The sequence below is a fragment of the Zingiber officinale genome, chromosome 11B (genome assembly GCF_018446385.1).
Source record: "Zingiber officinale cultivar Zhangliang chromosome 11B, Zo_v1.1, whole genome shotgun sequence".
NCBI classification, from domain to species: Eukaryota; Viridiplantae; Streptophyta; class Magnoliopsida; order Zingiberales; family Zingiberaceae; genus Zingiber; species Zingiber officinale.
Window position 1 is genome coordinate 84,291,927 of NC_056007.1, and position 27,826 is coordinate 84,319,752.

At 41.5% G+C, this 27,826-nt stretch overlaps 1 protein-coding gene across 1 annotated transcript; it reads left to right on the forward strand.

Moving 5' to 3' along the window:
• The first annotated feature begins 7,691 nt into the window (after positions 1–7,691).
• On the forward strand, positions 7,692–8,935 carry LOC122034476 (vacuolar iron transporter 2-like). Its single transcript, XM_042593742.1, has 4 exons — positions 7,692–8,028; positions 8,101–8,186; positions 8,260–8,374; positions 8,471–8,935. Exons 1-4 carry the CDS (start codon positions 7,760–7,762, stop codon positions 8,769–8,771), a joined length of 771 nt encoding a protein of 256 aa, XP_042449676.1. The 5' UTR covers positions 7,692–7,759; the 3' UTR covers positions 8,772–8,935.
• Positions 8,936–27,826: the final 18,891 nt, after the last annotated feature.

The window sequence follows — 27,826 nt, forward strand, 5'->3', positions numbered from 1 at the left end:
GTCCTCTTGAAGCGTCCTGACTCTGATACTAATTGTTGATCCCTTGGAGACCGACAAGAGGAGGTAAATTGTCCTGCACAAAAAATAAACACCCTTCTCAAACTTTACAATTTAAGTAAAACTAACACTTGCATAAATAGAATTTAAATAACTAATTAAAGAGAGAAAGAGGCACAGAGGTTATACTTGGTTTGCAATCAGAAGATTGCTAATCTAAGATTTTTGAAAGCCCACTAAAGTCTCTTTCAGGTGGAGAAGCCTCTTACAGCAGTCAAAGCACATCATTACAAAGCTAAACTCAAATAGAATTTATTAGAACTGTTGTTTCTAGCTTATGGGATCAATGTTATATTTATATCCCTGATCGGGACGCCTGAGGGTGGATAAAATTTTATCCACTATACAACATATCGTGATATAATGAGTTTCGATATTTTTTCTGATCCGAGAGCTTGGAAGGGTTCCGGATGCCTCGACGGTGAGGTGCCCTAGAGGCGCTCAGGTGATCCGAGCGCTCAGACTATCAGGCGCCCAAACCAAAGTCAACCTTGCTATTGACTTTTCAGTTCGAGCTCTTGCTCTGGCTCCTCTCACTTGGATGATTTCAGCCATCCAGAATAGGGCTCACCCAAACCCATTTTCCGGCATTCTTGAGCAACCTTCTGCTCCGGCTTCTTGTCCCTCCAAAATGTCGCGCACCTCCTTCTTATCTACCAGCATACTCTTTCGCCGCACCTCGTCCCTCGGATGCACCGAGCCCGTCAACTCTTTCCTGTGCCTTCCTTTTTGCTAGCTACATCTTTCGCTCGACTTCTTGTGCTCCTAAGTTCCTATACACTTAGACACAGGACATCAAAATATAACATGACCTAACTTGACTTGGTTGATCACATCAAAAATATCACAGGATACTTACAGCAAGTACGCCTTTTGACCATAATAATGATTACTTTCTCCTATCCGTAGTAAATATGGGATGTATCTCTCTGCCACATGGCATGTGCCTATAGAAAGAATATCTGAAGTGACAAGTTGCTATTAGGGTTTGATGTGACAAGCAATCATTTGAATTCAACGGCCCTGATTCTTCCTCTCTCTCCTGCCTCCTATGATCGGATGACCCTGGTGGAGCATTACTAGGGTTTTTAAGGGTTTGAACGTTCCCTTTGACCCCTATCTATTTTTTGTTATCCTATGCGACTTCTTCTTCAACCCTTCTCGATGTTGCATGCGATTACTTAGGGTTTCCGCTTTCCATTGTAAGTTCATTTTTCACACCTCCTCTATTTCCTTCTTTCATTTTTCATGACTGTTATTCCCCCTTCTGCCATCCCTGACTTTTGATATACTTCGACCGCCTCGAACTTTAACAGCGGGGAGGTGGACCAGATTCACCTTACCTATCAACTCCCTGACAACCACCACATCATTATACCTTCAAGCCACGATCGTCCCAACCTTCCTCGAGCCATCTACATTATCCTTTTTAAATACCATTTTTTTTAGGTCTTCACTTTTCATTACACCCATTCTTTTCTGAAGTTTTTTTGCTACTTTCACATTTCCCTCAATAGTTAGCCCCCAACTCCATTAGGTTATTGTGTGAGGTCGTGATTCTCTTTCGATTGTATCGTATCCCCTTGAACCCCCACATCTTTCTCTATTTTTATTATCCCAAGAAATTTGAATTGGACGTCTTTATTCTCCAAGCCCGAACGAGTTTCGACTTTTTTGATAAAATATCTTCTTCGAACAAAGGTTGGAAGTCTCATTACTTCCATCTCCAACTCATCCCTCCTGTATCCTTTCTGGTCAGCTAATAGATAGAATTGCCTCCTACGCTAGAGATGGATGAATTTTGATGGGAGTCCATGTATACCACTGGCTTGGGGATTCTATATGGTCTAAAATTCAACATCCACAAGCTACTCCTAAAGGGCATCTTATACATCTTCAGGCTCAGTCCCATTCGAGCCAGACTAACCTACAGTTTCAGTAAGAAATTCAAGCTCCTCTTGATATTATATCTAACTGATTTTCTTTTACTGTTTTATGCCAAAACCATATGGAAGGCGTGCACAACCGAGTCCACAAAATTGGATGATGAGGAGATGAATCAATGTGCAAAAGGTGAGCTGGCTTGTTGCGACGCGTTGCCCATCGGCTCAACCGAGGAGTCGACCGGTAAGGAGGGTGTACGTGCTAGCAGGGCCAGGGGCAGTGATGCGATGACCAATACTGAAGAATTGTCACTCCCTCGGCCTTCCATGGTTCCTAAATAGGTCCCTTTCGAGTCTACCATGTCTGACGTACCTTTGTGTTTTCGTCACAAGAGATGCCGACTGACTACACCTGCACCACCGACTTCAACCGCCACACTTCCAACTCATCCACCCTCTGAGCAAGGGGAGAGCTCGGCTCCTGCTCCCGCTGGGCACGAGACAACCTTCAGGGTCTCGACCCCTCCGATCGGACACCGGTTGATCCCACCACACCTACCGGTCCCATCGCGGTGTTGCCAATCTCTTCTCTACCCCCTTGCGAGGAGGGCCCCACCTCTAAAATTACCTCTAAGTCCAAACCAAGAACCAAGTCAACCTCATAGGGGCCCAAGCCTCGTAAAGTCAATGTCATGTTGAGGTTGCCCTCTAAGAGCAGACTATGCACTAAACCCTCTAAGCCACTCTCACCTGAACATACGATCAAGATGATGGGTCAGCTAGCTCAGGTCTGGGATGACTGCATGGTAGACACAGCTGACTGCACCCCAAAGGAAGTGGCTGGCCGTTTCTCTCAAGACATCACAGGGGTGAGTTTTCTCTATCACATGGATATCACATAGCTTTTTCCATTCTTTGCACCTCGTTTCAACTTCTTCCTTTGGTCAGTCTTGGGTGACAGGTTTGTCCATGTGCCAAAAGATGTCAAAGGTAAGCTATGCTTACCAAACCCTGAATGGTTCTGTGGGAGAAGTAGGGACTTCCTGAGCCCCCTCCAAGCTCCTCTAAGAAGAAGTGTCTCATCTGAAGAAATAGCTGGAGGGTCAAAACGAGCTACTGCTAAGGGCCGAGAAGGTCCTTACTGAAGAAAAGGAAAGAAGACTCTCTCTCTAGACTCCAAACTGCCAATTCCCACCTCCAGTTTGAGAACACTCAGAAAGTAAGGACCTGGACCAGAAGAATGTTGAAGCCAAAGCCCTCTTTTCGAAGTTAAAAGAGGCAGAGACAACCCATGCCTTCGAGATGGCTGCCAAAGCAGCCGAGCTAAACGAGAAGGACTTACAACTTGGGGAAAAGCAGCAAGCCCTATATAATAAAGATGCCGAGCTGAAGGCGCTAAAGGTCGAGCTGACTAATTAAAAAGTGGGAGAAGCCGAGATGCTTGAGCACATGTTCCATGACGCTTAGCGAGATGCTAGTGATCTCCCGAGGCGTCCAAGAGAACACATCACTGTTATGCGTTAGATACACGACTAGATCAACCTTGACCTCCGAGGTCAAGTCGACCACTATTTGAGTGGTGGCTTCTGGTCGGCCTGGATGGATCTGTACCTTCTTCTCTTCATAAACTAACGTTGGGGCTACTTCATGAATGCTGTTGACCTCCATTCATTGGATCTTCAGACTTACGTGAGCTTCGATTTTGATCACATCTACATAACACTTGTGTGCTACCTGTTGGTCTCCTCTTACTTCCCCCACTTGGTCGTCTACCAGAAACTTGATATTATGGCAAAAGATGGAGACAATCGCTCGAAACTCATTCAGTGTCAGTCGGCCTAAAATCACTTTGTAGGCCGAATACGCATCCACCACTATGAAGGTCGACCATCGAGCCCTCATCAGGAGCTCCTCCCCCAGAGATATAGACAATCTGATTTGTCCGATCGGTTGCACTTCATTGTTGGTGAATTCATACAAAGACGTCATCATGAGCTATAGTTTACTCTTCTCTATCTACGTCTGCTCGAACGCCTTCTTGAAGATGATGTTGACAGAACTTCCAGTGTCCATAAGGTACAATGTATATTATAGTTGGATACAACAATCTTGATGATCAAGGCATCATCATGCAGTATTTCGACTCCCTCTAAATTCTTGGGACCAAGACTGATTTCCTCGCCACATGCCTGCTCTTGGCTACACCCAACGCGTGGATTTCCAATTGACGAGCGTGTGACTTCCTGATTTGGTTAGAAGTTTCATCGATCAGGCCACCAGCTATCATACCTATATCTCCCCGAGTGACACTGTTGTAGTTTTCTTCTTGCCAACTCGAGGGACGGTCAGGCTCGACTTGGGTGAGAGCCGGAGCCCTGTTTTCTCACTAATGGGGTACTTGTTGGGGTCGATCGATATTTTGAAGGCCACTTTTGGTGGATCTATCTGTTGGTGATATCGTTGGTTGTTTGGGGATGGTGATCGTTGCCCGAACCCTTGGTTAACTATTCAGTGTATCCCCTAATTATACCTATAATACTTCTGAGTGCTATGAGCTCTCGTCTAATGATAATTGCATAAAGAATGGACCCATTAGTGGGGCTCGGTGATTGAGGTTTGGACAACCTCCACATGATGAATCGTGTTCGACCTTTACTCGTGAGGATGCAGTTGGGGATCCACTCGGGGTCCTTTGTGCGGATGAGGAGGGAGAGGAGCTCGACGCTCTGAGCCATAGACATGAGCATGCGTAGCTACCTCCTTCTTCCGAGCGGACTAAGCCTCCTCCACATTAATGTACTTGGTCACACTTCCTAACATGTGATCAAAATATTTGGGAGGCTTCTTTTATTAGGGATCGGAAGAAGTCTCCATCTGTAAGCCCCTAGGAGAATATACTCACCAATATCTCTGGAGTAGCCGAGGGAACATCCATGGCCACTTGGTTAAACCGTTTGATGTACACCCTCATCACCTCCTTGGACCCTTGTTTGAGGGAAAATAAACTTAGCGTGGTCTTGTGGTATCGGTGGCTGCTGGCGAAGTGGTGGAAGAGTGCCTTGTGGAAATCCTCAAAGCAAGAAATGGAGTTGGTTGAAAGTCGGTTAAACCATCTTTATGCCGAGCTCGAGAGAGTAGTTAAGAACACTCGACATTTGACATCATCTGTGTATTGATGGAGGATGACTGCATTTTTGAACTTGAGTAGGTGGTTCTCCGAGTCGGTCGCACCTCCATACTCTCCAATTGCAAGGGGTTGAAAATGGGTCAACAGTTTTTCCTCCAATATTTATACGGAGAACAACATACTCAGCCGTTCGGGGGAGCCACTAAGGACTGAAGCATTCCCTTTCCACATATCCCAAGCGGGTGCATCCCTAAAGATAATTTCTAGGGCTTTTCCGCTTGGCCCATATCATTGAGCAGGGTGTGGAATAACCCTCGATGATATGCAATCAAAGATGGGGGCACGAGAGGAAAACCACTCTGCTATATGGGTACCTGATTGAAACCAGCCGAAGGAGGGACCGGGGAAAACTCCATTGGTCCTTTTGCCCTAATTCTTCGCTCGGTGTGAGGTTCTATCACCGAGAATGCTGGGTCGTTCAGCAAAGGGTGTCCAACAACTTGTTGTTGTTGTGCTATCTTTTGTGCCTTGGTGGCCATGAGTAAATCAAATCCTCTTGCGATAAGGTAACTCTTACAAACCGTCTAACTCCTTCCATCTTTCTGTTTCAGAAATAGACAAAGATTCTCATAGACGGTGCCAAATTTGATCCTGTCTAAAAACGGAGAAGATGACACGATAGCTAGGTGGAGTCGAGGTTGACCGCGAGAAGACTCCGAGCAAGAGGGACTTGGTGCCGCGATCGAGCCTACGTGTCAAAGAGAAAAGCTAGAAGAATAAAACGTCAGTAACTAGGTTAGAGAGGAGTCTCCGACACAGGTACTCCGACACTCACATCAAACAAAAGGGCAGAGGAAGAAATGAAGAACATAGATGATGAACAGTGAACTCTGATAGCGGAGCTTACCTTCCCTTGTAGGTGGAGACCCCTTATATACTGCTGTTTTTTTTATCTTGCATGAATATCAATGCATTTCTAAAATAGAACTAACCAATCTGGCACGCCGCAGTCTTTTCTAAAATAGACCCACTATTTCTATGCTTTGCAGGGTAGAAGTTTTCGCCGTATAGATTGCCCATAACGTATCCCTTGATTCTATAACAACAGTTACACAAAACGCTAAAAAAGAATATTAGGTTGTTGGGCTGATAGGTCATTCATATGCTTGCATGGTAGACTGGCCGAGTCTCCTCTAACGTCCGATCGGACCTCGTTCTCGAATGGGGTCGGGTCGATTAAGGAATGATGACCATCTTAAGGACTCGGCATTCGCTCGGACAAGGAGTCCGGACAAGCTGTTCGTCTAGTATATTTAGTCAGACCGAGAGGTCTCGATTCTGAATTGAACTAGGACGACTCAAGATTCCATCGAATCAGGGGAACTCGGGATCCGATCGGACAAAAGGTTCGATCGATTGAACTATTCAACCAAGCTACATGACCGTGCTACTCTAAGTATTGATCCCTCAAATTTTACCTGTCACATTAGTCAATTTTCTTGACTTTGACCACAACTTCATAACCCTACTTTATTATCATATCAAAGACAGTCAGGTGGCAAAAAAAGGTCATTCGCTCGCTCCAGTACCCTCGTCAATCCGTCCTTAGGTTAATATGAAAGAGTTAAATTATGAATATCTATTAATCATTAGTGTAGGTGGTTAAAATATAAAAAAAATTATGTTAGATACGTTAAATTTTAATCCTAAAATTTTATAGGATAATATTTTATATTTTAATTATGGCATCGCTATGAACCGACTATAGCAAATACAGTAGACTCCATAGCGGGAGGAAATTAGATGGAGAAGGAGGTGACAGAAAGATGCTGCTGGCGATGCCCATCACTGTTTGGGCATTCAATAATGTCCATGGGAAACATGCTCCATTTGGTTCATTTCGGTTCCGTGATGGACACGCGCCTGACAGCGACGACTCTGTCCATTTGCGCGCGTGCATGCTTGCGACTGAGACGAATAGCTCCCCTTTGCCAACTGTTCGGAGCTAGCTACTTTATTTCAGTTTACTTTGTTTTTAGATATTCTCCAGTTTGACAATCGACCCTGCTACTGACCATCGACCCTGCTACTGACCATCCAACTTGTTTCTAATTTAATAGATTGAATTAAAGTTAGATCACAGTGTGTTCTTCCGACCTAACTGGCACCCCCTGTCGACTTTTCAAAGACCTTTCGATATCAAATACCTCAACGCCCAAATGATTCCAATCCATTCTAAAACTTACAATACATTTCCTGGATCACCGTACGTGATCGACTTTTGTTTGTGTGGATTTTGGCTGCATTTGTTTGTCTGTTTGTTTTGCCTGCTCGGTCGCGGTGGATGCTCCATGTGCTCGCGGCATGCATTGATTGAGTGTGATGGAGCGAGCGGCAGCACCAAAGCATATCGCATCTGCGTGTGTCAGCTGTCTCGTGGCGAACACGCGCCTTCTGTTTGTTTTACAGTGGTCCTTTCGCGCCACTCGAGGAACCCGATTTTCTGTATTCGATAAACATTATTTGATTCCGATAGTGGCATATTTGTGATATGAGTGCTATTCTCGTCCCTTTTGATAACTCCCTCTTATAAGTACACTCCTTCCTCTCCCTACCGTGGCTTCGTAATTAGCTTCTCGCCCTCGTTTTGATTAAGATTAATTAAACTAATCTTCCTCGATATATATATCTAATGGCGCCGGAAGATGGATGGGTGGTGAACCTGTCGAAATCACCGGCGGCGGACGGCGTTGCCACTGAGAAGCTTTTGGTGCACCACCAGGAGAAGCACTTCACCGCTAGTAATGTCGTGCGCGACGTCATCATTGGTGTCTCCGACGGTCTCACCGTCCCCTTTGCTCTCGCCGCCGGACTCTCCGGCGCCAACGCTCCCTCCTACATCATCCTCACTGCTGGACTCGCTGAGGTCGCCGCTGGCGCCATATCCATGGGCCTAGGCGGGTCGGTGACTTCACAAGTATAATTGAAAGAAGATGTATTTATTGGGCGTCTGACGATTTACCCACGTGGCAGGTATCTAGCGGCGAAGAGTGAGGCGGATCACTACTCGCGGGAACTCAAGCGGGAGCAGGAGGAGATCATCGCCGTCCCTGACACCGGTAGGTTCACATCTAAGTTGGATGAATTCTTGCCGTTGGATGCTTATCTGGCGGTCGTACATCATTTTCGCAGAGGCGGCGGAGATCGCTGAGATCCTGTCGCAGTATGGCCTGGAGCCTCACGAGTACGGCCCGGTGGTGAACTCCCTGCGGAAGAACCCGCAAGCCTGGCTCGAGTTCATGATGAAGTATAATACTATTATTCAGCTCGATATTGACTCATAATTTGTTCATGTTCAATAATCGATTACATCGTATAATTTGGTCATTAAATCAAATTTCAGATTCGAGCTGGGATTGGAGAAGCCAGATCCGAAGAGGGCGTTGCAGAGCGCGCTCACGATCGCCCTGTCCTACATGGTGGGCGGCGTGGTGCCCCTGCTGCCCTACGTCTTCATCCCCACCGCAATGAAGGCCATGCTCACGTCCATCGGCGTGACGCTGGCGGCGCTGCTCTTTTTCGGATACGTGAAGGGGCACTTCACCGGCGACCGCCCGCTGATGAGCTCGTTCCAGACCGCATTAATAGGCGCCGCCGCCTCCGCCGCCGCCTATGGCATGGCCAAGGCCGTCCAAGCCACCTGATGCGATTAGTAGTATTAAGGGATAATTATGTGCGTAGATTGTGTTAAGCGTTAATCAAGTGCCGCGGGGAAAATTTGCAATATTTTGTTTCACCAAAATAATTGATATATTTCGCGTGTAGAATTGTTCCTACTAAGTTTTGTTCTATCGCTGTAAAAGACTAATTAAGTTGGAGAAGTGATCGTTAGACATGTGGGGTTTTGTGGACAAGATTTATTTGCAGCTAGTTTGCTTTTGGATAATTAGTTTGTTTATACGTAGACTGATCCGGTTGAGATCAGGGAAGAGTTGGCTCCTTGCTACGTCGCCAAGGGTGGAGCCAGGTTATGACTTACCTGGGCTATAGCCCAGCGGCTGATGGAGTCAAGTCTTGAATTTACAGTGGAAAAAAAAAATAAAAAACACGAGAGAAAGAGAAATTAGTTCGAGGCGACGATGTACCAGTTGACGACCATTGCTCACAGCCTAGAATTGGTCTGGGCAGATCACCTGGGCGGGCTTTGTCATTGTAACGCCGCTAGTTCTTCTAGAAGGTCAGTCTCATCGATCAAGCGTGCCCTTTTTTCCCAGTTAGTTTCATCTGTTGGACCCAGTGGTTATTTTGATGTGATCAACCAAGTTTAGGTTAAGTCATGTTTGTTTTCTGATCCCTGTGTCTAAGTGTGCAGGAACTTAGGAGTACAGGAAGTCGAGCGGAAGACGCAGCTAGCGAGAAGGATGACACGGGAAGAGAACCGACGGGTTTGGTGCGTCCGAAGGACGAGAGAGCTACGGAAGAGTACACCGGTGGGATAGAAGAACGTGCGCGACGTTCGAGGGACGTAAAAGTCGGGACGGAAGCCCGCTCGAGGAGAATGCTGGGAATTGAGTTCGGGTGAGCCCTATTTCGGTTGGTCACAATCACCCAAAAGATCGGAGCATCGGAAGCTAAAGCGAAGTGGAAAGGAGCTGGAAAACAGTCCTGAGGCGCCTCACACTTGTTTAAGGCCCCTCACACTGGACTGAGGCGCCTCATACTGGTTGGAGGCGCCTCAAGCAGTTTGAAGCGCCTTCAACATAGCTTGAGGCGCCTCCAAGCTAGTCAACTCGACCGTTTGAACGCGGATCGAGTTTTATCCGCTTGACTTGGTTAGAGGCACCTTGGACCTTCGAGATAGGATTTCCAGAGCTATTTAAAGGCCCCTGGAGCTAGGAAATATTCATTCATTCAAGCAATCAACTTTATAATCAACTCCTAGCAATTAGTGAGCGTTGTAAGTGTAAAAAGACTTCTCCGCCTATAGCGAAGGAGACTTTGCTAGTGGAGCTGTTCAACCGCCTTGGATTAACAACTGTCTTGGTTGTAACCAAGTCAATTTTTGGTCTCCCTCTCTTTTCTGTTATTTCATTATTTTTATAGTTATTATTATTTTAAGTTGAAAGCCTTGAGGAGGGTATAATCTTATTTTACAGGCAATTCATCCCCCTCTTATCAGCCCCGCTACACCAACATCATCAATCGGGAGCACTCGCTCCTCCCCGATCGATCCCATCAATCAGATGTGCCTCGCTCCTCCCTAGTCGATCCCATCGGTGGGAGCACTCACTCCTCACAACGATCGGGTACGTACGCCCTGTTCATCTCCACATAGCCTTAGTAATGCGACGTTCTTTTATTTAATAGGCCTGAATCTCTAGCCCAATTATTTCACGGCCCAAAAGGTCTTAATTATGGACTAGCTCATCACGAAAGACGACACCTGTGCTGACACAGCATGTAGATTGTCATAGCCTATCTAATGCAATTTTTTTTAAAAAAGTTTGTAAAATTAAAATTTTTTTTAATGAGTGTGGAGATGAGCTTTGAGCATTTTTTTTTAGATGGAGTCATTGATTGATGATTGAAAAAATAATATTATATGTTTGACATTTTAAATAATTAAAATGTTTTATTTAATGGTTAAATTATATATATTTTTAAAATAAATATATTTGATAAGTTAAAAAATATAAATGACTATAATTAAATTAAAATTTATAAGTTAATTAAATATTAAATGAAAATTAAAAATTTATTAATTAAAAATAAATAAATGAATTAAATTAAACATGAGAATTAATTAAAATATTAAGTTAAAATTATATAGATATATTAAATAAAAAATATTAAATAAAATTATGTTATTTGTATAGTAAGATCCATAAAAAAAAGTTATATAGAGATTTTTTTTTTTTTTTTATTGTGGAAGGAATAGTAAATTTTTCATTTTTGATGTGACATATTAAAAAATACAAAAAAAACTTATGAATAGCAGACGCCCTTAGAGCACGTGGGATATCATCTTTTGTATTTTGATCCACATGATACTAGTAGATATATATGATGAGACAATCTCTTTACTATAGTATGATACATGTCACATAAATAATTAATATTCAGCAAAGAGATATTTGGTGGCAGTCTTATATAAGATGTTTGCGCTCGTGGACGGAGGTACATCTTTCATTTTTTGCACATCTTCATATGCGTACTACTGGTCATCGATCTTCTCCATTTTTCTCCACATCTCCCATCAAAAATTTACTTGAGCATAGGAATGATTATGCGGGGTATCCTGACCATTATTCTAACTCTCTTTTCTCCCTTGTCTCTCTCTCAGGCTTGGCATACACTCCGACCCCCTTTCCTTGGTATTTAGGACTTTAGTCAACACCTCCTCCAGCTGTCCGGTGTTTTATCCCTCGAAGGTCTCAGAGAAGCAACAAATATGATTTAGGCGGGCTCCTCTTGAGTTTGTGTCTGTCGGATTGACTGCTTTAGATCGATTTCTATAGAATTGGCAGCTATATATCGGATCGACTTATACTGGGTAATGCAACGCAGGGTACTGAGACACACATGGTGAGGAGACGTCTGACTCAGGCGGAGGTCCCCGACGACAACGAAAGCGCTAGGAAGACTAAGAACAACAGAAAAGAGTTTGAAGAGAGACCAAGATAGTGCTTGATGCTTAAGTAAGATTTTCGGTGAAAAAACAGAAGATGCAAGAGAAGTAGACAAGTAGAGAAAAATGTGTTGTACGTTCTACATGTCGGTCCATGTACTTTGACCGTATATGCGCCATGTCTTAGATCCACTGGTCCCGCGTGCCCGTCTGCTGGCTGAGTCCCCCATTGAACTCAATTCAGGTTGGACTACGATCGCGTGGTCCCTCCTTTAGGTTTGCTGATCTAATCTGAGCTCAAACGTGAGTTAGATTGACTCAAGTCGAGCTTGGTAATGAGTCAGGTTGCCTTAACTTGAGCTCGGCCGTGGGTGATCAAACTGAACCGGTCGTACGTTGATGGAGTCAAGTAGTCCCTGAGTCTCCGCCACATCATATACGATTAGGAACAAAAACACTTTGAAGAATTAATTGTTAAGAGTTGGCATCTATGTTCAGCCAATGTTGCTCGATGTGCGGACATGGTAGGAATGAATCTGTTGTCAGTATAAATATGCTATAGTAATGTAATATGAACTGCTATTTAATGTTGAAGTCATGGTAAATTACGATGTAAACGAGCTAAATCGAGTCGAATAATATTAGACTCAAGCTCGGCTCATTTAAGTTATATTCGGGCTCGAGCTCGAATCGAGCTTTTATCACAAGACTCGAGCTCGGCTCGTTTTGGAATTATCAAGCTCGCGAACAGTTCGAGTTCGGCTCGTTATTAGCTCGATTATCAAAGTTAACGAGCCTAACTCGTTAAGCGAGCTCGGGCTCGTTTTCGAGCTCGTTTAGAGCTCGTTTTTGGCTCGTTTTAGAACTCATTTTTTGGCTCATTTTTTTTACTCATTTTAAAGCTCATTTTAAGGCTTATTTTAGAGCTCATTTTTTTGGCTCGTTTTAGAGCTCGTTTTTTGACTCGGTTTAAGACTCGTTTTAAGGTTCGTTTTTTGACTCGTAAGCCTATAAATGAACATGTTCGCGAGCTCACGAGCTGAATATCCTTAAGCTCGAGCTCGGCTCGATAAAACTGTCAAGTTCGAAATCGAGCTCGAGCTCGACTCGATAAAATAAACGAACGAATTCGAACGAACTTTTTACCGAATCGAACTCCGAATAGCTCGTGAATCGTTTGATTCATTTACATCCCTATTATCGTGACCGGAGCATGAATGCACGATCAATATTACATGATTCATCTTCTTCTACAGTTCAGCATTAATTATCTTAGCAGGATTGAGTACCAAAGCATACATATATGTGCTACTCCCACTAGAAAAGTAAAACATATACAATCCCAACTGCGCAAATGCAACCGGCATATGTAACAAAGGAACATATCTAATTTAGCTCTTTCATACTTTCTATAACTAGTTATTTCGATTTTCTACCGGCTACTTTAACTATAACCCCAGCTCTATTCATTGGTTTAAACAAGATACGATGTATTTGAAATAAATTGAATGAAAAAATTGATAAAAATGAATATTTTTTCTGAGATTCTTGGTATTCTGTGGTTCTTTCACACATCTATTGTCAATTCTTGTCATTAAGATTCATGGATAATTTAGATTAATATTTTTAAATGTATCTTACCTATTTTTTTGTATTCCCTTAAACAAATCGAAATGATTGAAGGTTTTCTATTTGGAATCGTCTTAGGTCTAATTCCTATTACTTTAGCAAGATTATTCGTAACCGCACATTTACAATACATACATGGTGATTAGTTAGATCTTTGATTGAGTAATATTTATTTCTTTTTTATTGACCTCCTTCATGTAGGAGGTCCAATGCAAGTTGTGATTAAACTTTTTTATTTTTTATTCAAATATTTTATTATGATTCGACATCAAATAAACTAACTCACGCTTTGTAGGATTTGAACCCATGACATCGGATTTTGGAGACTCACATTCTACTTAACTGAACTAAGACTACTTTCTTATGTTTATGACAAGGGATACAACTATACTGTAACAAAATCTATCCCAATGCATCTTGCATACATATAGTAAAAAAAATGGAAAATTATGTACAATTAGAATCCTTCTCAATTTATCCTCATTACTGTCCATAGAAGAAGTAATAGGTGTTGGTCCAAGGTAGGCCGGAGGGAGGGGAGATGAACTGATTGTTAAGAAAAACCTTCCTCGACTTTTAACTTAGATTAGTAAAAAAATAGAATAAATGAACAAAAAAAAAAAAAAAACAAGGCCAAAAGAGTTACTTGATTACAACCGGGGAGGTTGTTAATCCAAGACAAGTAAACACACTAAAGATCTCCTTCCTTGAAGGCAGAGAAACCTCTTACACTCGTTGGAAGCTCAGAAAGTAGCTAGGAAATGAATACAGCAGTTGTTCCCTATTTCCTAGGTCCAGGGGTCTTTTTATAGCCCCTAGAAAATCTTATCCGTAGCTGGAAGGTGCCTTCCACAGAGCTGGAAGGTGCCTCCAGCGAAGCGCAGTGGATAAAAGTTTATCCACTACCAATGGCAAAATTTGCCTGATCGAAGGCGCCTTCCATGGGCTGGAAGGCGCCTTCCATGGGCTGGAAGGCGCCTTCCATGGTTAGTTGAAGGCGCCTTCAGCCTAGCTAAAGGCGTATTCTGCCTAAAGGTCACAGACGTCCAGCAGCTCCATAGCTCCATTTTAGCTCTTCCACTGCTCCGATCACATGCCTAGGTGATTTCAACCAACCCAAATAGGGCTCACCCGAACCCAATTTTCGGCCTTCTCCTTTAGTAGGCTTCCGCTTTGGCTTCTCGTCCCTTGAACGTCGTGCACGCCCTTCTCGTCCACCGGTGTACTCTTCCACAGCACCTTGTCCCTCGGATGTACCGAGCCCGTCGGCTCCCTTCCCGTGCCATCCATCTCACTAGTTGCGTCTTCCGCTCGACTTCTTGTATTCCTAAGCTCCTGTACACTTAGACACAAGGGTCAAACACTAATAGGATCAAACTTGACTTTGTTGATCACATCAAAACTACAACGGGGTACCAACAATAGGTAGGGATGACAAGATTTGAACCCGTGAAATTTTGTACTCAAAATAAACGCGCTACCAAGCTGTGCTACATCCTTTTTTTTTCAATTGTCAGCCAGTCTCATTCTACAAAATAGCTGTCTTATTTTTCATATCTTCATTTTTTTCCTTCATCTATATACAATTTTCTTATCATTTCTTCTCTTCCTTTTGGTTTTATATAAGAAAATATTATACATATCACAAAAATAAGAATTATATACATCTGAAACCTAACATATAAAAAAGTTTTATTAGTAATGTTCAAGAACAGGGGATTAAATGAAAATCTCTTCTATTGATTAATTGTACATATCTATTTTAGCATGTAGTTCAAAATTCTATGTAAAATAAATACACATGATCTTGAACTATGTATTACAATCCATAGGAAAGGAGGATTTTTAATGCGAGATATAAAAACATATCTCTCCGTAGTACCTGTGCTAAGTACTCTATGATTTGGGTCTTTAGCAAGCCTATTGATAAAGATTAACCATTTATTCCTAGATGTCTTGTCATTCCCTTTCTTTTATTCTAGTTATTGATTATGTGAAGAAATGAATAAAATTAGAGATACAATTCTACATGACTCAAAATTTGAATTTCCTCCCTCCTTTTTCAATTCTTTCATTTCAGTTCCTTAGCTTTAGGATAGGGAGAAAAGAAAAAAAAAAGTGTATGGTACCTCAACAAAAATGTGATAGATTGAAGATTGAATTTGGGAGGCCTAAATTTAAATGTGGATCCAGTCTAGGGAGGGTTCCACGAGAAAGTAGATACTTACATTAAATAAGAATAATAATTTAGTCGATTGAAGATATGAACCATTGATAGTTAGAAAGAAATTGTATTACTTAATTATTACTTCATAAAATAAAATTATTATTTTATTACTCTATAAAATATAAAATGAAAAATTCTTACTTAATTACAATTACATTAATATTAATTTTTAAATTTGAATAAATAAGAATTTAATGATAATTGCAACAAATTTTTTAGAAAATTCTATTTCTAGTTAGTAACTTCTATTTATTTATTTTTTTGTTTTCTTCTTCTTCAGCTCGGATCGAAAAATGTAAGAGTTAAGCCAATACAAAATTCAAAGGGGGTTTATGACAAATGGTAAGAATGTAAGAGTTATAGTAATTTTAGAATGTACCAGTATCAATAAGGAACCGTGGGGTATTTCTAGATATACTACTTAAAAGAATCGACACAATATGTCTGGTCGATTAGAATTGAGAAAATTTTATCGCTATTGTTACAAGCATGCAATTCATAGAGAAATCAAGAAATAGATTGAACGGAACACATGTGTTCTTTTCAAGTCAAGTCAAAGAAGAAAGAGAGCTTAACATATATTTAATTTTAATTTTTAATATAGAATATGAATAATGTGTATACATTATACATACAAATCAAAGTCTATTTTGGTAGAATGTAAATAAAATAAAGAAATAGAATTTTAGAGATAAGGAATAAACCATGGATAAATCCAAACAATCTTTTCATAAATCCAAACAATCTTTTTGCAAATCCAAATAATCTTTTCATAAGTGTTTGCCCCCAATTAGATCGGGGATCGAATCAATTATAGAGACATGAGTTTAATTAATCAATTAATTAGTGAACAAGGGAAATTATTATCTAGACAAGTGAATAGATTGACTTTGAAACAACAACGATTAATTAGTATTGCTATAAAACAAGCCCGTATTTTATCTTTGCTACCCTTTCTTAATAATGAGAGACTATTTAAGAATAAAAAATCAGAATCGATCCCCCAAACTCGAATTACTCATCCTAAAAAAAAAAATACACATACTCCTTAATTGACTCCAAACTCCAATTGTAACTCAAGCTCAGATGTGTTTGTTCAAAAAGGCTTAGAATCTAGAAGAGTGAGTTCCAATGTTAAATGAAAAAAATTATCATTTTTTTTAACATGTTTGTTCATTCCTATTACTTTTTTTTTTAAAAAAATTCAAGTGATTTTTATTCTATCTTCTCGGAAAAGTCACTCCGGTGAATTTTGGTTCTTTTCGATCATTCCTGTACTATACACTCATCCCAAGGAGTTGAGTTTGCCTAGGGACAAGTCATCTCTGACTCAACATCAGACGTCGACCTAGTCTACGCCAAGACATCTCTCTCAAATCCTCGCATCATGTCTTAGTCTCAGATCCATATATCCTATCTCCGCCTCAGATCCAAACATCACTCGGGTCTTAGTATCAGCCTCAAATCTCGACATCATATATTGGCTTCAAATCTTGACATCATGTCTCGACCTCATATCCCAGCATCACTCGGATCTCAGTCTCAACCTCATATCTCGGCATAATGTCTCGACCTCAGTCGTCAATTGCATTTATCCTGAAGATAATTCCACATTAACGTCATTTCCTCATTCGTCCTCAGATCAAATCCACACTAACCCCTTATTAATGAGGTTGATTTTCCTAGAAGGTACAGACAATGACAATAAATATTCTAGAACATGTGGCACAAGATAATTGGAGAGAGGTTTAAGAGGTTGCCAAATATGGTGTCCTAGATGTGTTCCTTCAAAAACATAGCTTAGCGGATAGAGAGGTAGAAATGGTTGTTGGATCTAGTTCCCTCATCGGCGTTGACATGGAGATGCTCTTCTGATGGCTATATAAACTCCAGAAAAAATAAATGCAAAGGAGCTCCTCTTTTTCGAACTCTCTACAACTCCACCGAGATCTTCTTCTTCCCCAATCTTCTTCTTCCAGCATACCACCTCAAGCAAATCCTAACTTGAATGTCAGAATGACTTGCCGAGATATCCCTGACGTCAGTCTAACTCTCTTTGGAGTGTCTTTCAAGTCATTTCATCTCTTTCATAGACGATCTCCGGAGAGCGCGTTCATTAGCACGTTCGTTGACTGATGGCTTGACCATCCATGACATTTGGGCGGAACAAATTGACATCGTTTATAGGAGCTTTGAGCCAAGATGGTGTGATGATTAACACTAGAAGAACTATTGACAATCACGACTCCGCCGAAGAGAGAAGCTGCAGAGAAGCAATGGCCATGACATCTTAGCCTCAGCAATTCAGTCAAGACATCTCAGCCTTGGCAACTCAGCCAAGACATCTTGATCTCGACAACTCGACCATGACATCCCGACAAATCGGCTATATGTTGGAACCCCAAGGTTGTTTTGATGTGATCAACAAGTTAAGTTAGGTCTTGTGGTGTTTTAACCTTGTGTCTAAGTGTGCAGGGGCTTAGAAGCACAGGGAGTCTAGCAAAAGACGCAGCTAGCGAAAAGGATGATATGGGAGAGAGCCGACGGGCTTGGTGCGTCTGAGGTACGAGGTGCTGCGGAAGAGTACGCGGGCGGACGAGTACGCGGGCGGACGAGAAGGAGGCGCGCAGTGTTTCTGAGGGACGAGAAGTCGGAGCGGAAGGTTGCTCGAGAAGGCCGATATTGGGTTCGTGTGAGCCTTATTTCGCTTGGTCGAATTCACCCAAACGAGCAGAGCTGGAGTAAAAGACCCAAACTGAGGCGAGCTGAACCGGAGCAGAGGGCCTGGACTGGAAAAGTCAATAGGGTTAACTTTGAGGTCCGGGCGCCCGGATCCATTCCGGGCGCCGGAAGTCCAGGCGCCCGAAATGTGATGTTGACCAGATCTCGTTTGACCGCAATCCGTTGCAGAGGGGATAAATTTTTATCCCCCTTTAGGTGTTTGGAACCCTTCCAGGTGCCCCAACCAGGGCTATAAATATAGCCTTGGTCCAAGAAGCTAAAAACAGAACAAGCAATTTGATATTCAACACTTGTACACTTCTCTTGTTTAGTTTAGCCTCTCATTTTCTGTGCTTAAATGATGTAAGAGGCTTCTTCGCCTGAAGGAGATCTTTATTGCGCTTCAACTTCTTTGGATTAAGAACTTCCCCGGTTGTAACCAAGTAAATCCTGTGAGCCTCGATTTTAGTTCATTTCTTTAATTATTTATGCAAGTGTTTGTTTAAGTTCAAAGTCCGAGAAGGTATATTGTTTTTATTTGTGCAGGGCTATTCAACCCCCCTTTTAGCCGGCTAACCAGTCCCAACAAGTGGTATCAAAGCTAGCCAGAATGTCTCAGAAGGACTAACCGCCGACTGAAGTAACGAGATGGCCGGAGCTAACATCTACCCACTAACATTCGAGGGGGAGTTCGCGTTTTGGAAGCGACGAATGGAGTTTTATTTTAAACCCAATTTTAATATGTTTTTAATAATGAATATAGTTATGAAGCTCCAAAAGACACAAAAGGAGAAGAACTTGAGGAGCATCAATGGACTGACAAGTAGCGCGACGAATTCATGAAAAACGGTAAGGCTGAATCCCGCCTTCTGAGTGTACTACCTACCCAGGATCTCGAAAGAGTCGGAAAATACAAAAGTGCAAAAGAACTTTGGGAAAAGTTCTTGAAGCTCTACGAAGAATCATTTGAAGCCAAATCCAACTCCTCGATGGACACTGAGCCGACGTCAGAAGAATCTGAGACCGAGGAAATTGCCGAGACAACCCTAATAGCCAAATTCCCTCCTGAGGACATAGAAAGCTCATCCTAGATGAGCATCGATAAAGGGGGAAAGTCTTCAGAAGAAAGCAGCCTAATAGGGAGAGCATCAACAGTCGACAAGGTAAGTCATGTACGGTTTCCACCTCCTGACCAATTGCTTAATTCGATCAAAATATTGTCAGAATATTTTTACGAATTAGAAATTAAAAATAAAAATCTATTAACAAAGAATAGTGAGTTAAAAGAAACTCTAGCAATAGCTTGTCGATTAAAAGATTTCGACAAACTAAAAATAGAAAATGACATGTTTGAGAAACAAATATAAATTTTAAATTTTTTTGCATATTCAAAATTCTCTGCTTCAAATTTGAGAAATTATAATAGACTAAAATGGGAATTTAAGTATCACAATGAAAAATTAAAGAATTGGCAATAACTTAAAATTTCCTTGTTTCCAAGATTATGTTAGTATTACTCTTTTTGCAATTTTTTTAAAACTACAAAAAATTTTGTTTGAGTTTATATAATGCTTTAAAGGGTTACTCAATTCTTTTGTAAATTTTCAAAAATATTTTGCAAAAATTTAGAAAAATTTCTCAAGAATATTTTTCTTGCAAAATTGTCTAACTTAGTATTTTTTTTTAACTTAGAAATTGCTTTTTGTTTGAAATTTTCTTTTACTTAGAAATTTTTTCTAAAAAGTATTGAAATAAGTTTAAAATTTTTTCAAAATTATTACCCTTAGATGTTCTCTTGATACCCCATTTCTTATGTGATCAAAGGGGGAGAAGGAAAATGTTAAGTCTAGGGGGAGGTAGATTACAATTTTTTTTTTTTGCACTTTATTGTAATATTATTTGTTTTACTTTTATGTCTATTTACCCTAACTTAACTTAGGTTACTCACATCAAAAAGGGGGAGATTGTTGGAACCCTAAAGTTATTTTGATGTAATCAACAAGTTAAGTTAGGTCCTATGGTGTTTTAACCTTGTGTCTAAGTGTGAAGGGACTTAGGAGCACAGAGAGTCGAGCAAAAGACGCAACTAGCGAGAAGAACGACACGAGAGAGAGTCGACGGGCTCGGTGCGTCTGAGGTACTAGGTGCTACGGAAGAGTATGCGGGCGGATGGGAAGGAGACGCATGGTGTTTCCGAGGGACGAGAAGCCTGAGCGGAAGGTTACTCAAGAAGGCCGAAATTGGGTTCGTGTGAGCCTTGTTTCGGTTGGCTGAATTCATCCAAACGAGCGGAGCTGGAGCAAAAGACCCGGACCGAGGCGAGTTGAACCGGAGTAGAGGGCCCAGACCAAAAAAGTCATCAGGCGCTCGGAATGTGATGTTGACCGGATCACGTTTGACCATGATCCGTTGCGGAGGGGATAAAGTTTTATCCCCCAGGCGTCTGGAATCCTTCCAGACGCCCCGACCAAGGCTATAAATATATCCTTGGTCCAAGCAGCTAAAAACAGAACAAGCAATTTGATATTCAACACTTGCACGCTTCTCTTGCTTAGTTTAGCTTTTCATTTTCTGTGCTTAAATGCTGTAAGAGACTTCTCCACCTAAAGGAGATCTTTATTGTGCTTCAACTTCCTTGGATTAACAACCTCCCCAATTGTAACCAAGTAAATCCCGTGAGCCTCGATTTTAGTTCATTTCTTTAATTATTTATGCAAGTGTTTGTTTAAGTTCAAAGTTCGAGAAGGTATTTTGTTTTTATTTGTGCAGGGCCATTCAACCCCCCTTTTAGCCGGCGAACCGGTCCCAACACTATAAACATCTCGGCCTTGGCAACTCAGCCATGACATCTAGACCTTAGCAACGCAGCCATGACATCTTAACCTTAGGAATTCAGACAAGACATCTCAATCTCAGCAACTCAGCCAAGACATCTCGGCCTCGACAACTCAACTATGAAATTTTAGCCTCAACAACTCTGTCATAACATCTTGGTCTTGATAATTCAGCCAAGACATCTCAGCCTCGGCAATTAAGCCAAGACATCTCGACCTCGAGACATCTCGACCACACAAGGCAACTCAGTCTTCCAGGAATCTCAGTCATTCCATGCAACTCTTCTTTCCCTGCTTGATAACTTGAGATTATCAGTTTAAGTCATCTTGATAGATAAGTCTCAAATTGAAATTTGTTATTTTTTAAAACAAAAATCTACTATTTAAGGCAAAAATTGTCACACAAATTGTAGCCTTACAATAAGCCTGAGACTCATTGCGCTCTTAGTCTTACTCGCTAAAGCACCACCTTACGATAGACTAGGAAAACCTAACATCATGTTGTTAGAGTGTATACTAAAAGCCTAGCTTTTTGTAAACATTTATTTTGAAATAAAGAATCACATTGGTCAAATGTCTACATTTATGCTAAGTGTAGTTGTTCAATTAATTTATATAGTAGATAACATGGTGTGTGGTGTCACACACGGAAGATAATGTTATCAGTTTTTTATAAATTATAAATAGTTGCTCACGACTAAGATGGATAGGAATAAACCATTGGAATAGTCGTAGTGTTATTTAGTATTAGTTTATCTTGACTATAAAATTATACCAGTACACTCAGAGTGTATTGAACTGGACCATTTAAGGTAAGTTCTTTTTATACTGACTAAATAAAAGAACAAGACCTTTGTTATTATGGAAGTGTGTGCTCTTAATCATGATATAATAACAAGAACATTTACTTAATATTCATTTTTTTTAATTTATCAAAGGGTGTGATTTAGTTCGATAAATCAATAGGTCCGATAAGTTAGGAAATGATATTATTTATATGGTGTGTTGTTGATTATAGAATGAAACTGTGTCCTAGTAATCTAGGTTGATAATATCCCCAAGAGGAGCTCATAAGGATTGCCATATAAACCCTGCAGGTGGATTTAGTCCGCCATGACGATAAGGTTGAGTGGTACTACTCTTGAACTAAGATATTAATTAAAGTGAGTTGTCAGTAACTCATTTAATTAGTGGATATTCGACATCTTAAACGCAGGGAGATTAACACACTCGTGATAAGAAAGAGCCCAAAATGTAATTTGGAATTGGTGCGGTAGTTCAATAATAATTCTTTAGTGGTATGAATTATTATTGATGAAATTAAGTTGGGTGTTCGGGGCGAACATGGGAAGGTTAATTTCATCGGGAGACCAAAACCAATTCCTCCTCTCGGTCCCTATCGCAACCTCTTATTTATAGAGAATTATATCCACCAAATACCCACTTCCTACCCACCCTTAGGTGGCCGACCAAGCAAGCTTGGAGCCCAAGCTTGGGCCGACCATGCCAAAGGCTTGAGCCAAGTAGGGTGGCCGACCATAGCTTGGAGCCCAAGCTTGGTGTGGTCGGCCATATAAAATAAAAGGGATTTTTTTTAAAAATCTTTCCTTATGTGGAAGCCATGTTTTAAAGAGAGTTTAAAATTTAAATCTTTCCTTTTATAGTTTTCTACAAAAGATTAGATATCTTTCCTTATTTGTAGTTGAAAGAGAGATTTTAATTTTGGTGAAAACTTTCCTTTTTTGTAAACATCCACATGTTTTAAAAGAGAGATTTTAATTTATAAAAATTTCCTTTTATAACCAACTATGAAGGGAAAATTAATAGAGAAATTTTTATTTTAAAAATTTCCGGAAACAAATAAGGAAGTTTTAATTTTATGTTTAAAACTTGCCTTATTTAGAGCACTTGTAGGGGCCGGCCATGAGAAGGGTTAAAAGGAATTTTTAATTAAATTTTCCTTATTAACCAATGGCAAGGAAAATAAGGGAATTTTAATAATAATTAAATTTTCTTATTTGTCAAGACCAAGGAATATAAAAGAGAGGGTAGAGGTGCCTCATCTTACAACATATCTTCTATTGTTTCTCTCTTCTCTTCCTTGGTGTGGCTGACCCTATACTCCTCCTTTTCTCTTCTTCTTTAGTGGCCGGTGCATCCCTCTCTTGGAGTTCTTGTGATGGTCGGTTCTTGCTAGGAGAAGAAGGAGAGAAAGGAGGCTTTGTTCTAGCATCCCTTGGAGCGAAGGTTGGTGGCCGAAACTTGAAAGAAGGAAGGTGTCTTGGTGGTTCTCATCTCGGTAGATCGTTGCCCACACAACACCCGAGATAAGAAGAGGAATATGATAGAAGATCAAGAGGTTGTTGCTTACAAAGAAAGGTATAACTAATAATTCTATTTCGCATCATTATAGTTTTCTTTGTATGGATTTTGAAATACCAAACACAAGAGGCTAGTGATTCTAGATTTTCGGATTTGTGATTCGAAGTTGTGTTTCTTTTGTTTTTCCAATCTTGTGATTTGATTGTTCTTTTTGGTTAAACCTAGGGGTACTATAAGGAAATTAAATATTGAATTTCGTTGAGAGGCTTTGTGGAGGCAGTGGTGGATGTTCCCATACCCAAGAAGGTCAAGTGCCTCGCCATGTTTGACCTGGGAGCCGATCTCTGAAATAAATATTTAATTGAATTTGAAACATGGGTGGATTTGGATCTATAATATTAAGTATCGTTTGCGATCCAAGTCTAAATCTCTAAGAACAGATAAGTTAAATTTGGAATCAATAATGTTAAGTTCTGTTTGCGATTCCGAATTTAATTTCTAAATAACACAATATGTTGTTAGGAAAGGTTCAGGACTTGTACAGAATTTTTATACAGGAGAACTGGTACGATATTCCTAGTAGCAACCAACACATGTCCCCTCAGGATGGTCTAGTGGCTAGCATATGAGGTGTTGCCACCATGAGATCTGGGGTTCGAATCTCGATAAAGTCGAGATAAATGCCTCCCTTATGTGTTAGTTGGCCTTGGGACGGGTTGGCGGGGCCGCTGGGGGCGAGCGTATTCGCCTTTTGCCACTAGGAAAACCTAACATCATGGTAACAAATGAAACTCCCCGCCTTACGACAAACTAGGAAAATCTAGCATCGTACTAGCGGCTGAGACTCTATCTGCCCTTTTAGCCCCACTCGCTAACGACTTCACCTTATGATTTAATCTTGGATCCTAGCATCCTGTCTTAGCCTCAGCTATCGACATCCTCATTGACTCAATCTCAGTCTCGGATCCCAACATTTTGGCAGACTCTAAGATTTATTGCCCTCTTAACCCCACTCGCTAATAACTCTGCCTTATGACAAGCCAGGAAAACCTAGCATCACGCTAGCAAATGAAACTCTACTAGGAAAACTCTGCCAGCCCTCTTAGCCCCACTCGATAACGGCTTCGCCTAACGATAGGCCAAGAAAACTTATCATCACACTAGTGATTGAGACTCTGCCTGCCCTTTTAGCCCCACTTGCTAACGGCTCAGCTTTACGATAGACTAGAAAAAATCTAGCATCGCGCTAGTGACTGAGTTTGCTCTTATCCCCACTCGCTAACGGCTTCGCCTTATAACTTAGTCTCAGTCTCGAAACCCAACATCAATTGTCTCAGCTTCAACTATTGACATCCTCCATGACTCAATCTTAGTCTCAGATCCCAACATCCTTGTAAGTACCCCGAGTTAGTTTTGAAATGGTCAACTGAGTTAAGTTAGGTTTTGTGTTATTTTGATGCCTTGTGTCTAAGTGTACAATAACTTAGGAATACTAGAAGTTGGGTGGAAGATGTGTCAAGCAAGAAAGATACCATGGGAAATCAGTTAATGGGTTCGGTGCATCTGAGGGATTAGAATTTACGAAAGAGTACACCGGTGGATGAGAAGGAACATGCGCAGCGCATCTGAGGGATGAGAAGCCGGGGAGGAAGTCTGTTTGAAGAGAAGGCCAGAGTTGGGTTCGGGTGAACTCAATTCTGGACGGTCGGAGCATCACCCAAACGAGCACGGGGAAAAGAATGATCAGTCCGGTAATTGACCATTCGACTGAATAGTGCTCGAGGCGCCTCTAATGGCTTTAGAGGTGACTCGAGCTTTGGCAGCGAAGCTGCTACATTGGGACCCGAGGTGCCTTCAATGTGCCTGAGGCGCCTCAGATGAACAATGCCGAGGCACCTCCAATCACATTGACAATCCTTCCAATGAAACAGAGTCGTTGGCTGACCGTTGTAACATGGATAAAATTTTATCCACTTAAAGGCGTGCTAGATGGCTTTGGAGGCGCCTTCAAGCCACGTCAACACAATGGTAACTTTTTCCTAGGAGACTTTAAATAGTTCCCTAGAGCTAGGAATTAATCAACAATCACTGTATTGAATTCCTAGTTAGTTTCTGAGTTTTTAAAGTCTGTAAAAGGCTACTCCGCTTTCACGAAGAAATTATTTTAGTGGAGCTTTTCAACTGTCTTGGATTAACAATCATCTTGGTTGTAACCAAGTAAACTCTTGAGCCTTCTTATTGTTTTCCTTATATTATGTTCTTTAATGTTATTTTGATTATTTAATATTGTGTCTTTGCTAAGTTCAAAAAGCAAGAGATCGATTCTTCCAACTTTTTTTAGGGCTATTAACCCCCTCTTGTCGGTCGCCCACTATCATATAATCCTGTCTCAGCTTCACTTGCCGATATCGTTCATGACTCAGTTCAATCTCGGATCCCAACATCCTATCTTAACCTCAGCTATCGACATTCTCCATGACTCAATTTCAGCCTCGGATCCCAGCATTTCGATAGATTCAAAGACTTATAACTCTCTTAGTCCCACTTGTTAATAGATTAGTGTTCCAGCAGACTCAGAGACTCATAGATCTCTTAGTCATACTTGCTAACGACTCATCCTTACGATAGGCACAGGATTCCTAACTTCGCGCTAGCGACTCAAATATTCATAGCCCTCTTAACCCCACTCACTAACGACTCAGCATTCTGACAGACTCAAAGACTCATAGCCCTCTAAGCCCCACTCGCTGATGGATCCGCTTTTGACAAAGCCCAAAATTCCTTACGCCGCACTAGTAACTTAGAGACTCATAGCGTTCTTAGCCCCACTTGCTAATGACTTCACCTTATGACAAGTCCGACACTTCTAGCTTTGCGCTAGTGACTCCAACATGCCCGGAATTCCTATCCCCACGCTAGCGACTCAGCCTTTCCAGACTTGGCCAAGACATCTCGACCTTGAAAAAATCACCCATGACATCTCGGCCTCGTAACTCAACTATAACATCTCAGCCTTGGCAACTCTGCCATGACATCTTGGCCTCGACAACTCGGCTATGACATCTTGACCACTTTGGCAACTCGGCTATAAACATCTTGGCCTTGGCATCTCGACCATGACATCTTGGCCATGACACCTCGGCCTTGGCAACTCGATTATAATCACTTCGGCCTCGGTCACTTGACCACAACATCTCGGCCTCGACAATTTGTCTATAAACATCATGTCCTCGACAACTTGGCCATGATATCTCGACCACACAAGGCAACTCAGTCTTCCAAGCAGCTCAACCATTCCAGACAGATCATCCTTTCCTACTTGGCAATCTAAGATTATTAGCTCAGCCTTACCCAGGCCCAGAACTCCTAACCCATGCTAGCGACTCAGCCTACTATAGACCCAGAACTCTTAGTCCCACGTTAGCGACTCAACCTTATGACAGACTCATAATGTCTAACTCTGAACTAGCGATTTATTCTTACGACATACTTAGAACATCAGATCCTAAGATGGAGACTTAGCTTTATGACAAGATCAGCATCTTCATGTCAGTAAGCCCAGTAAGCAAACAATAACTCTGTACAGTCCAATTAGTCAGACTATGCCTCCTTTGACTAGACTTTGTTGGAGAGGCTTATGATTTGGCAAAACCTACAACCCCCACGTGTCCTGTGTGATCAAGAATCAAAGTCAAGGAGGGTCAGACTGTCCCAAAAGGAATTAGACTTGGTCTAGAAGGGACTCCAGTCTAGTACAACCTACTCAGTACACTTTGTTGGACCGCTGTGAGCGGCTAGAAGGGGAGTTAAATAGCCTGCAAAAACAAAAAGCACAACCCTTCTCGACTTCTTAAACTAACACTTGCATATAATCGAAAAGCAATAAATTAAAATAGAAAAAGAAGAGGCACCAGATGTTTACTTGGTTACAACCGGGGATGTTGTTAATCTAAGGAGTGGAACGCACTAGAATATCTCCTTCAGGCGGAGAAGCCTTTTACAGCAATGAGAGCGCAAAAAAAAAAAAAAAAGAAACTAATCTAGAATTTGAGCGTACAAGTGTTGGAATTATAGTTTCTGAGTTGATCGAAAGCTTCTGGACCAAGGCTGTATTTATAGCCTTGGTCGGGGTGCCCCGAAGGGATTTTGAGCGCCCTGGGGGGATAAAACTTTATCTCCTAACGTTCAGATCGCGATTGATGTGATCTGGTCAAAAAGTCAACTCCGGGCACCCGGAAGGGTTCTGGGCGCCCTGGACAGTTTCGGGCGCCCCGGACAGTTTCGGGCGCCCCGACTGGGAAAGTCAACCCGTTGACTTTTTCCAGGCCGGGTCTTCTGCTCCGGCTCCGTTCGCCTCAGATCGAGTCTTCCACTCGCTTGGGTGATCTCTGTCATCCG